General features: G+C 32.7%; 1 protein-coding gene across 1 annotated transcript; it reads right to left on the bottom strand.

Annotated features, from left to right (window-relative positions):
* Positions 1-1707: 1707 nt before the first annotated feature.
* Positions 1708-11647, bottom strand: LOC128559466 (uncharacterized). The gene is made up of 7 exons (XM_053551202.1): positions 11555-11647; positions 7244-7457; positions 6456-6736; positions 5191-5383; positions 4745-4813; positions 3495-3614; positions 1708-2555 (listed from the first exon to the last, which is right to left on the bottom strand). Exons 2-7 carry the CDS (start codon positions 7442-7444, stop codon positions 2241-2243), a joined length of 1179 nt encoding a protein of 392 aa, XP_053407177.1. The 5' UTR covers positions 7445-7457; positions 11555-11647; the 3' UTR covers positions 1708-2240.
* Between the last annotated feature and the right edge of the window lie 1733 nt (positions 11648-13380).

Below are 13380 nucleotides of genomic sequence, written 5' to 3'. Positions count from 1 at the left end.
GGCGTAACATTAAATGATTAAGACAACATATTTATTTTATAGTCACCATGTTTTATTTCTGGTACAAAAAAATCCTGTCCTGGTCAAATCTAAATCCAATCAGTATTAATTCCAAAATTTCACAAACTGAATTAAGTATATACAAGGAATATAAATCCTCTCTTAAAAGATCCTTTTTTTTTAAATCCACAATGTTAATGTAAATTCATCAATTGTTAAAGGTTAAACTTATTTTTTTATTATGAAATACATGAAAGTTTTTAAATAAGATTTTACTTAAGTTCCTTCTTTTTGTCCTCAGACAGCTTCCTATTCAAAGTATCATGGACGATTCCATCACTTTCATTTATCACCAAGACTAAAAAAGAAGATTCTGGACAACCATGAATAATCAAGACTTTAAAGTAATGTTAACTGTTTACAAGTATTCGTGATGTACCATTCTGGAAACCATAAAATATAGATAATATGTTGACATACATCATGTCTCAAAACCAGGACAGGCTTAACAGTAAAAATGAGTCATCAATATTAAAAATGAATAGAAAAATGATTAAGTGAAGCATAATGGGTAATGACATGCACATAACAATGCTTTGCAGTGACTGCAAACAAATCTAATCCTGCTCATAAAATCATTTTTAAACCCAAGTACCTAAATTCGTAAACAAAACCAAAACAAATTATACGGTTTTGATTTCACATAAAATCTTCTGACCTTAAATTTGATGGTATGAAAGAAAATTCAATTCCGGATACACTATCATGGACCCTTACTTCCCCTTCAGCTCTTTTTGAAACGTAAACTGCCCTTAAAAAGTATGAAACAAACACTGGAATATTCAAATCCAAATATAGTGAAATCTATTTCCCAGTTAACACCGAAGGTTCTAAAGATCATTTAGCTAGACTGTGCTGCCGTCAGCCACATTCATCAATCGAAATAACGTTTGCTAAATAACGCGCAATGACAAAAGCTATGATTTAGCTCTAAATTTTATATAAAAATGGTCTTTTCCGACTCACTTTCTGTTTTACAGTCAATTCACAATGGAAGTATCGAAAATCCATTCATTCAAAATATTCTTCTCAGGGACTGTCCTTCAAAAAGCCATATTTTGTTGGACTCATGATGGCATTAATGGAAACGAGGATGCTAATACTAGAACAAAGAAATCTCTTTCATTACCACAATCTAATTTGAAATTATTATATACTGATTTTAAACCAAATATAAATAAATACATTTTATCTAAACGACAATCGTCATGGAAAAAGGATTCGTTCAATAAACTTCAAGATATAAAACCTACTTTAGGTGAATGGAACCAAGGGAGCATATCCGTTCGCAGAGGGGTAGCTTGACTCATCCGTTTGATTCATTCTTATCTCTGAACAAAGATCAACTTGAATGTGTCGATGTCAAGCACAGCTTATTATTAAACATATTATATTTTATTGTATGGACTCCACAGCTCACAGCATACTAGACCTATGAAAAACAATCTTTAAGAGTTGTTTGAAACAGTTTCAGCCGACAATACTTCTTCCTTTTAAAAGCAATCAGACATTTATCACAATATCTGAACATCAAATATTCTTATTCACATCGTTTGCAATATTTGTAAGTACTTGTAAGTATTTGTGAGTTTTTATTTATTCTGGTTCTGCCTATTAACGCAAACAATCAAAGTCACCAAAAATGACTGAAACGCACAAGTGATCTTTATTTATGTACACCATAAGCGAGACAATTAGTATCAATGCAAATGTTATTTAGCAGATTCCATACACTCAATCTGTAATTTAAACATTGAAAACTATACAGCTTTATAAAAAGTCTGTAAATATACCACATTTTATGCTACACAATGGTCTCATTTAGAATTGTGTCATTAAAATAAGTATACGATATATTTGAAAAATATCCTGCTCGCTCCATGACAAATCTACTCGCCTCTCAAAAGTCAAAATAAGGGAAAACAATTAAAACAAAACTTTCGCTCACTCTCTCTAATTTTTGGTCCACATTTAAGTCTGATGACCGACGCCGAAAACACAGCGTTTTCAGTTAAAATGTAAAGAAAAACGCATGAACACAAAAATGACCAGAGCGAAAACCGCATTTGTACCAATGCTGCAAACTTTATATTGTTTTTAAGCATACTATGTAACTATAGTAATTGTTACTGGTGCGAAGTAGGTAATTGGTATTAACATGTTATAGTCTGCGTACATCGTTACTTCGCATTTGGTTGTGCAACACCTTTCGCCACTAGTGGTCCACCGTCATGAAGATGCAATGCCGGCCAAACATGAAGTTCTACAACGGGTGTTTTCACATCTCTTATTGATCTTGTGTAAGGTTTGTATATATCGGTGTTAAACTTCATGCCTTTTATATCCTCAGACAGTGCCATGGGCGGATCACAAACGACCATATACCAACATATCTCAGCACATTTCATGGCATATTTTCGCAACGAGTCAGTAATTTCTTCAGGTGGAATTTGAGTTCCTTGCAAAAGGTCTTCCAGACGGTCTGGTACAAAATTCTGAAATAAATTAAAGAGAGAGCACTGGATCCGTGTTCAGAAACATTCTTTTTAGGCTTTTAATCTCTATGCATTAAAGATGCCGAAACTTCCTTTGTAATGCATCTATTACTGCCACACCTATGTAAAACTAGCAAATACGACAGCCATTCTAAAAATTATGACAATCGTGCTTTTTGTATTTTCATATAGCAGCTTTCGGTACTTTGTCTCTTTAAAATTGCAAGTGATTGACTTTCCTGACGGTGTTGGACGTCACTGCTGTTTTGGGCTGCCAAGACGATCCCTGTCCTTATGGTTTGCCTGACCATTTTGAAAATTACCTAATCACCTGTAAACAGTTTTCTCTGATACTGGATACTTTCCATATGAAGTATGCAGTTCACTGAGTATCTGCCTTGCAGGTATTCCTAAAGGACAATATAGTTATTACTTTAATGCACGCTCTAATTAGTGTACATGTAACTATATCACCACATCTGATGCAAAACAAAATATCTCCAAGACGGTAAAATAGTTTTCAATAAAACTCTACAGGATTATAAAGAAGTAATTCATGTATCAACCTTGTGAAACACGTGTCTCTTGTCTGTCAAATTTCTACGGCAGTGCGCGATTGTCATTTGTAGAATGGTTTTCGTACTGTATATGCAGCAAGTGCTATCAAACCCGAACAAGAATTACGAAAATAAGGCAAACTACAATTTTGGGATTTCAAATTTCTAAGTTTCAGACAAAAAACATTGATGAATGTGAATCCTGACACAAGTATGACAAGCTATCAAAAATTCCTCATATAATTGTGTGACGGTGCTTCAAAATTGCTGAGAAAGTACTGCTGAAAGCTGCAAAAATATTATTATGTTGTACCGACAATTAAAACAAATAACGTAATGTTTCTGCGAGATTCTACTCTTATTTAAAACATGATTTTTTTACCTGAGCTACATTTACTGCTGTTATCGGTGCAAACTGCTTTCGCATCTCCTTGAGGTTGTTATGAATATTTACCGTTTTAGTTGTTTTTCTACTTTCGTCCGAGCCTGGATTCAATGTTTCCTGTTTACGACAAAATTATATCAATTTACTGCAAATGAATTAACTGCATTAGCCATTTCGTCAATATCTAAAACTAATTGAAATTTCGTTTTCAAAACAATATAATTGTATGTGTATTTTCTGTTGGGTTCAACGTCACACCAACACCACTAAAGGTCATTTGGTGATTGTCCGGCTTTTGATGCTGGAGGATGACCAGAGGTGCCATGTGTACTATTTCAGGCACAGGCATGCACCGGGCCGGATAAACAAAACCTTCCGTTATCCAACTTGATGGTTTTATAACATACCATACACCCTAACTATGTTACTAACCCAAAGCAATTAGGGGGAAATGATCCGAAGTCAATATTTGTAACCATACAACCAAGAGACCCCAAAAATATGTTGTTAATAACGTATCGAACCGAATCCATGGCTGTATCTCAAATGACAAACGTTCACATAAAAGATGTATTTTTTTTTTATAAAAAGAGTGATTACCATTTTAAGAAGACAGAGGTGTAGATGTTAAAGTTTTATTAGATTCTGGTTAAATACCTGACTCATACTAAATAGTTTAGATAGGGGCACTGCAACGACTTTGTTTTGTTTTGATTATCATTTTCTTTCCTCATTACATGTTCCTCTGGTTTGTAAATGCTAGACATTAAGGTGTATTTTTGTGAATTAATGAATGCATATTGCCGGCATGTTTTTATATTATTGATATTTTGATATGTTATCAAAAACATATTGTTCTATGCGTAATGCAAATTTCGAAATTGTTATCTCTGCAATGCGTAATACAATGTATTTTGGCAAAATAACAAATGACTGAAGAGCTGTGTTAATCAGTTTACTTTTATTCAGCTGTATTTACCCCATCGAATTCATCCGCTTGTAAATTATATAAACTATATAAAGATGTGACAGAGCTAGATTGGGTGGCAAAATATTTCGTCAATATCTACGTTATTTTAAACCTTTGGAATAGAAGTACACATATGCCACAGAATTAAAATTAACATACAACTATTACTGCTGATACATCGTATTGACTACTAACAGTGTCATATATCTGAGAAATAATTATCTGTTCTCCCTCTTAGGATCTGTAAAAGGAAATGTCTATTTAAATTGAAAATTACCTGCAGAAGAATCCCCCTGATCTCTTCGACCTGACCTCTAAATATTCCATGGCAGTATTTGAAGGCACTCTATAATTAAAGTCTAAAGTTAAATCTTGTCCATAGAACCACATGTAATTATGTTTGAATACATCGAATATCAAAACAAACAATTCGGTATTTATTCAGAAATTATTTTTATGATCTTACAGGTCTGTATAACAACGTGAAAAAGGAACAAGTTTTCGGAACAAGTACAGACAAACAAATATAATAAGATCAGTCTTTATTTAGATTAAACGGTGTATTAAAAGGACAAAGTGTCTCTTAAAGACTACTACAGTATGGCATGCAGAGCATCCAAGTAAGCTCAAATGGGACAACAAAAAACTTGCGATCAAGAAGACGTGAGTAAAACGGGATTTATACAGGATGATAAAGCAAAATAGACACTGAATGATATTTACCACTGCCACTTCATGTAAAATCCTGACCTTCTCCGTTTCATCTTTCTTTTCTATGTTTTCAAAAGCGTCCGACCATTCATTGTCATATATTTCCGAGAATCGCTTTCCCAGTTCTGTTGGCCTGTTAGTATCACTCAAATCTGCAAGATCAGGATTGTTGTCTCGTAATTTGTCACCGGCAAGCTTGCTTAACCTGAAATAAAAGATGATTTATACTAGATATATACACTTACAAGTAATATTCGGTAATATTATATACTTTTTTATTATCTTATTTTAATGTTTATATACATTATATATACAATCAATAAGGTACTTGTCTTTTTAATGCATCTTCGATAATTGATAAGTATGTTTTACATGACTGTCCCCTTTGCTATTGAAATAATTGGTGTTTATTGTTGTATACATGTTTAACGCTATAATTAATTAGAACAGAACAGAACAGAACAGAACAGAAAATAACTTTATTAATAATACTTTGATTTGAACATAAGCTGTTTCTTGTAATCACACAAGTAACTTTTTATTATTTCCAAATATATTGTTACAGTATGAGTTTGTAAACATTTTTTCTAAGGGAATTTTTTTTTACTTTTACAAACATAGAAACAAGTAAAATTTGCGGAAGCCTATTAAGGCCATTTTCTTAGCTTTTATACAAGGCCAAAGGGCTTATTTATTATATGTTATGTGTTAGGTTAGAAAGAACACAAGCGCAATTATTTGAGAGTTAATGGTGGGCGAGTTTTCATTAGTATTATATTACATATTTTAGAACTTTGTTTCAGGTATTTACTGAATAAATTTCATTATTGTTAAATCTAGTTACGCATGGCTCGTAACAGTTGCCATATCGACAGAAGTAATATTTCCGGACTTTTTGTTTCGCTTTTGTCGGGTTTAGAGTCATGCCGACACAATTTAAGTCGTTTTGCGATTCTTCTAGCTTTTAGTAATAAATAATACGTGAAGCCTTACGAAAAAGATCCGAAATATAACATGAAAAACACAAGTCCTAAGAGCTATTACATAATAACTAAAACAAAATGGCCAGACAGGCTTCCGTAAAAATGTAAGGACATTCTTTAGGTCAAATGGTGTATTCGACAGACACATAGTCCAAACAGAAGCGAGACAATTAGTTTCATTTTTGAAGAAATCATGAAATCGTGAAACTATGAAACGGAAACATATTAAGAGTAATTATCATTTCATCATGTAACTAAAAAAATCAATATCTGGAAAAATAAGTATCAAGTGACCTTATTTTGAGATCGTTCACCTCCTGTACGCTGTTTTTTAAGTCTTCCTTCATTCTGTTCAGACGTGAAGATTTATCCTGAAGTTCCAGATAAACTTCAGATAGTTGTTCTTCTAGTGCATGTATTTCACTTTTTAACCGACCATTCTCCAGCTGAATATTTCGGGACCCGGAAGCTTGTTCTTGTTTTGACGGATTTCTCCGAGTAACAATCGCAGAAGATGGTCTCTCTCCAAGTTTTTTCACTTCCTCCCTTTCTGAGTCAATATTCTGTTTTGAAACCTTTACAAATAATAAAGTAATAAGTAAGGCAGTATACTTTCCCTGATTACACGACAAGCACTGGCAAAACACTTTTATCAATTAATGTATCGAATTTAGTCTTAAAAGCAAAGTAGACTATGATAGATACATACAAATCAATCTTCGTTGTTTCCAAAATGAGTGAAGGTGAGTAAAAGCAAAAACAAAAGCCAAGAATCTTAAGCAAAATATAACGTGTCACGGACATAAACGGGAATAAGATGGAAACCATACAGTGCCATGTTTTGCAGGAAACTACGATAAAAGTATCTGAAATGTTTTACAGCACATGTGATTGTAAATTGCCTACATCAAGAAAAAAGTATGAAAATCCAACTCAGTTAAATCTGAAAAGGAAACGTGTTGTTTTTAGGCGTGTTTCTTTTTAATGTCATCATAGGCTAGTGCTAAAGTAGTTAAAACAGTTATTTACTGAAGAAGCGTGAATGCAATAATAGCAGAAACATATATATATTATGTACTTACAGTTGATATATTATCTTTGTTTGCTTGCTTAGCCTTTCTCTTGTTCAAAAGCGTCAATTCTTTCATTGCACGGTTGTAAACGTCTGGCTTGACTGTTTTTGCTTGAAACCAATGTATTAGATAATTCGTAATAAAATACTCATATACACCCTCTCCAAGTGTTGGATTAAACTTAGTTGGAACTTGTTTCGGTGAAGACATCGTGCTTTGGTTCCTGTAAAATTAAACGCTAGTGTTTTCCATCAAATGCTTTCCACTTTTGCAGAAATGCTTTACACTTTTTCTGGAAGATGTTTTCTTAAAACAACAATTGCTTCATATTAATTTTGTGCAATTATTATATCGAAACGGTGCAGTAATTACCTGGAATCAGTGATACTTGTACAGCAGATCCAACTATTCCAAATTCTTTTCGGAGAAATCATTGTCCAAAAATAACAATTTATTCAACATTATTTGCTTGTTTAACTTTTGGTTTGGTGGCCTTCGTGGCCGAGTGGTAATTGTCACAGACTTCGAACCACTTCCCCCTCACACATGTGGGTTCGAGCCTCACTCAGGGCGTTGAATTCGTCATGCGAGGAAGCCATCCAGCTGGCTTACGGAAGGTCTGTGGTTCTACCAAGGTGCCCACCCATGATGAAATAATGCATGGAGAGCATCTGGAGTCTTCCTCCACCGTCAGAGCTGGAAAGTCGCCATATGACCTATAATTGTGTCGGTGAGACGTTAAACCCAGCAAAATAATATAAATAAAATCACTTTTGATTGAACGTCGTTTTCAACAGTATTTCCGTTATGTAATGGTGACACTTCATAGTAGCGTGAAAAATATGAAATACAACAATCTGGTCAAGTTGAATACTATCTACGACTACAGCCGTACTACAGAAATCAATCGATTATTTACAAAATAACAGATAAGATACCTGTTGTTCACTAACCAGACGTATACGACTAGTGCACATGTAAATTAATTTCGCTCGATAACAGCACAACAGTAAAGAAGTGAAAAAAGCAAAAAAACTTAAAATGAAAAATATATAAGTTTTATCTTATACTGATATACTTACTATAAGTAGTTCCGATAAACTTTCATTTAATGCTAATTTTTATGTTTACCTTCCGTAAGTACACTCTGGATATTTCCACCTTTGTTTTGGATGCGCTAAAAATACTAAAAATAGTACAAAGACCCCTTTCAATATAAAATGAATGCTTCAACATATTTCCAGCAGGTGCTTGTTTCATAAACGAAGGACTGCAAATATTGATTATAATTTACATAAACTATGAAGTGGTGCTTAAACTAATCATTGAAAGATTAAATCAGTATTATGCTACCATATTTTATTGTTTTAGTAGATATAACATTTTTGACAAGAGGATACTTTTTAAGCTTCAATTTAATCTATTTTGCAGTGTTGCACAAGTACATGTTTATGTGAATAAAACGAATGTTTTTACAAATTTTCCATTGTTGGATAATAAATACTATCTTTAAAAAAACTTTAAAAAACGTGCCCGATTAAATTCTAAAACTCATGTTTTTGAAGGCACTAGGATCAAACAAACTCATATCAAACTATGCAGTTATAATTCTAAAACGAATTATGATTTTAAACTGAATTGTACATGCAAGTTTGAACAATATTTACTCAGCGTATCAACAAACTTTAAGTGCTTGTATATTAAAATAATTTGTTTCTTTACATTGTTATTTCTCTTGAAAGTTATAAAAATAACAATTTTGTAAACTGAAAAAACGTATATTTTATTATGAACCATTAGTGAAAAAGAGGAATATTTGACCTAATGTTGCTACGGTAAATCTTACCTTAAACACAAAGGCTACTTTCTTTTTCGATATTCAAATTTACTTCCTTGTTACACATTGATAGTGACTAAAATATTAAGGTCGTTCAATCTTCTATTTCATGTCAAAGCCTGCACACAGACATTTTATTGTTAAATTTCAACCATTCTTATTGGTAGAATGAAGTATTCAAATTAATCACTGTGAGCTATAAAACCGTACAGTATTTAATTGTAACCGAGTAAAATAAATTGACATAAGCGTAATATGTCAACCATTTTTTATTTTTAACTGCATTAATTAGACATTTTACCAGCAAGCAGATATAAATGTCTCATTGGTCACATTTTGAAGATCATTGTATAGCCGGTTGTTGTCCCGATAACCTACAGAAATTATGAAATACATTTACACAAAAGTCTTGCATATTTCAATTATTCTACGGTATGTAATACATGTATTTGCACATTTTAGTGTTTTGTTTACATGCTATTTTGCGGATCTCTAAATTTGTAAAGTTACCTCGAACTTCCGTTTTATTCTTGTCTTAGTGCTAGACCCACTCGGGACGTTGAATTCTTCATATGAGGAAGCCATCCAGCTGACTTACGGAAGGTCGGTGGTTCCATCCAGTTGCCTGCTCATGATGAAAAAATGTACGGAAGGGCATCCGGAGTCTTCCTCCACCATCAAAGCTGGAAAGTCGCCTTATGATCTATGATAGTGCCGGTACAACGTTAAACCCAACAAAATAAAATAAATAACAAGAGCTATCGGAGGACAGCAACGCAGACTATTCAACAGCCTTGTCAATTGAATGAATATAAAAGCCGAAAGGGAGTGTGTGTGTGTGTGGGGGGGAGGGGGGGGGGGCATACTTTTGTAAAATTGCAAAACAGGGTTATGGAACCTGTACAATGCATATTAGCTCATGACAATGGATAAGTATTTAAGTCTCAATCCTTTCCCATTAGTAGGTTTTGAGATATCATCTTACATCCAAAAACTTAGCCAAAAACAACTAAGTCAAAAAAGGAGCATAATTCTGTAAAAATGCAAAGTAAAGTTATGGAACCTACGCACTGCACGTCAGATCATGACAATGAACAAGTGAGTGAAGTTTCAATACATTCCCGTTAGTAGGTACTGAGATACAAGCTTACATACAAACACTTAACCAAAATCTGATAAGTCGATAAAGTACTGAGATTCCAGCTTATATATAAAACCTTAACCAAAAATTTCTAAGTTGAAAAAAGGGCATAATTTTGTAAAAAAAAAGCAAAATAGAATATGGAACCTGTGCATTGTAAGTCAGATTATCACAGTAAAAAGGTGTGTGAAGTTTCAATTCATTCCCACAAGTCGTTACTGAGATACCAGCTTACATACAAAAAAAACTTAACCAAATCGGGAGGCCGACGCGGACGCCGACGTCGACGCATGGATGAGCCCAATAGATCTGCCTATTCTTTGAATAGTCGAGCTAAAAACGTCGTTTTCAACAGTATTTCCGTTATGTAATGGTGGTACTTCATAGTTGCATGTCACGTGAGAAATATAAAATAAAAAAATAAAAAACTGGTCAAGTTAAATATTATCTACAGCCGTAGGTCTTAAATTATGGAGAAATCAATCGATTAATTGCAAAATGGCAGAGAATATACCCGTAGTTCACTAAGTTGATTAACTGGACGTATACGTCTATTGCATACGCAAATAATTTTCGTTTTGTAAATTGCGATTAATAACAGTACAATAGTACTATAAATAGTTCCGATACACTTTCATTTAACGTTATTTTTCACATTTACCAGGCTTAAGTACACTCTGGATTTTGAATACGCTAAAATACTAAAGATTGCACAAAAATACACCCGCCTCGGTTTAGTTTTCAATCTTAATATTAAATGAAATGCTTAGACATATTTCCAGCAGAGGCTTGTTTCATAAACGAAGGACTGCATGTTGATTATAATTTACATAAACTATGAAGTGATGCTTAAACTAATCATTGAAAGATTAAATCAATATTATGCTACCATATTTTATTGTTTTAGTATAACATTTTTGATAAGAGGATACTTTTTAAGCTTCAATTTAATCTATTTTGCAGTGTTGCACAAGTATGTGTTTCTGTGAATAAAACGAATGTTTTTATAAATTGTCCATTGTTGGATAATAAATACAGTTTAAAAAGAAAGTTTTGAAAAAGTACCCAATTAAATTCTAAAACTCGTGTTATTTGAAGCTCTATAGGATCATGCAAAATCATATCAAATTCTACACAATGAATTATGATTTTAAACTTAAATGTACATGCAAGTTTGAACAATATTTACTCAGCGGTCAAACAACCTTTAAATGTTTATATATTAAAACACCGATAAAGAATCTTGAAAATTATGAAATAACATAAACTGAAAAACGTGTTTAAATATATTCTCATTATTCTGTTATAAACTATAAGAGAAAAAGAGAAATATTAAACTTACTGTTGCTACGGTAAATACAACGTCTAGTTTCTCTTTCGATATTCAAATTTACTTCCTTGTTACACATTGATAGTAACTAAAATGTTAAGGTCGTTCAATAATCTTTTATTTAATGTCTTAGCCTGCATACAGTACTGTTAAATTTCAACCATTCCTATTGGTAGAATGAAATATTCAAATTAATCACCGTGAGCTATAAAACCGTTATTTTATCATCAGTGTAGCCGAATAAAATATACTGACCGCGTAAGTGCAATATGTCAACTATTGTTTCATTTTCATACGCATTAGACATTTTATCAGCAAACAGATAAAAATGTCCCATTGGTCACATTTTGAAGATCATTGTATAGCCAGTTGCTATGTCTTAAATATTTGCCCGTTTTGAATCGGTTTCTTTTCCAGCGCGCCGCTATGCCGTTTGACGCTATGACGTAATATTTGTGATGTCAGAACAGTGAATTGTTGACTAATAATTAACTGTTTTCAGCCTTCTTTTGAATCGGGTCGTGTTAGAATATGTCGATAACCTATAGAAATTATGAACAAAAGTCTTGCATATTTCAATAATTATACAGTACGAAATATTTGCTCATTTTTAGTGTTTTGTTTACATGCTATTTTTCGGATAGGCCCTATCTAAACTTGTAAAGTTACCTCAAACTTCCTAACATGATCTTCTAAGAGATCACCTTCTTGATTATCTCATAATCACGCATTGATTTCTGTTTTTAATCCTACAAATGAACATAAATTCTTTGCCTAATCTTACATGTTACTTCTTTGCTTAATCATACAAATGCGCATTACATTCTGTTACTTCTTTGCTTTAAATTACAAATGCACATTACATTCTGTTAAATTCTTTGCCCAATCTAACAATTAAACATTAATTTATGTTACACTCTTACCTTTATCTTACAAATACACATTACATTCTGTTACTTCTTTGCTTAATCTGTCAAGAGTGATTAATATAAGTTGTAGAACTTCCTTCTCAATCGACCTAAAATAAATTATGTATAAACTAAATGCGCATTGATTTCTGTTACATTCTATGCCTAATCTTACAAATGCGCATTAGTGTTTTGTGATATCTGTTTGAGTGTCAGTATTTGTAAAAATAAAATGTTTTAGGAACTTTCATTTCCTTCCCGCATAAAATATGAAAATTGCTGTGTTTTTATTGAAAATGAACGCCTCTTAGCTAAATTTTATATGGACAACCTTTGACAAAATTGTGATGGAAATTCTTTGCATACAAATCATATCATTTATCCCTGTAACTTACATGGCTGTATTTGGCTCGCACTTTCTTAAATCTTAAATTTCTCACTGAAGAATAATCCCTCAATTAAGTTTTAGTTTACAACTGATTACATATTGATACAAAAGAACATTTTCACTAAAAACTTTGCGAATATCATAGTAATCTTCCAAACATTTTTTAGATAAAGTTATCATTTCTAGTCTGGTTACATGATTTCATATAAAATGTATGATATTCTTTTTACCCCTCAAAAACATATCATCAGGCTTTTTAGATTGAGGGTAGTCTTGAGGTTTACTTTCAGCTAAAGAAGGCATAGACATACTCTATCTAAAAGAAGTATGTATAAGAAGTGCAGAGGTGCGTGAAAGAAAAAGGTGCTCAATCAGAGAGTAACAAATGCTTCTTCATTCTTGACATAAGGTACAGAATATATCTGTAAAAGTAAGCATAATGATTTTTCATGCCTGATCAGTCATTATATCTAAAGTATTATACATAAAGTATAAAAAAAGATATCTGCCCCTCATCGATATGGGTTAGAGCCTCTCTCAGG

The sequence above is a fragment of the Mercenaria mercenaria genome, chromosome 9 (assembly GCF_021730395.1).
Source record: "Mercenaria mercenaria strain notata chromosome 9, MADL_Memer_1, whole genome shotgun sequence".
In the NCBI taxonomy this organism is placed as follows: Eukaryota; Metazoa; Mollusca; class Bivalvia; order Venerida; family Veneridae; genus Mercenaria; species Mercenaria mercenaria.
Note: the sequence above shows the minus strand (reverse complement) of the source record. Positions and strands in the feature narration are given on the sequence as shown.

Excerpts from the sequence above, each read along its gene's own strand:
- LOC128559466 (XM_053551202.1), bottom strand. The coding sequence starts at position 7,444 with ATGTCTTCACCGAAACAAGTTCCAACTAAGTTTAATCCAACACTTGGA. Across the intron at positions 6,737-7,243 it reads ACAAAGATAATATATCAACT|GTTTCAAAACAGAATATTGA; the intron begins GTAAGTACATAA and ends TTATTTGTAAAG. Across the intron at positions 4,814-5,190 it reads TTTTACATGAAGTGGCAGTG|AGTGCCTTCAAATACTGCCA; the intron begins GTAAATATCATT and ends CTTTAATTATAG.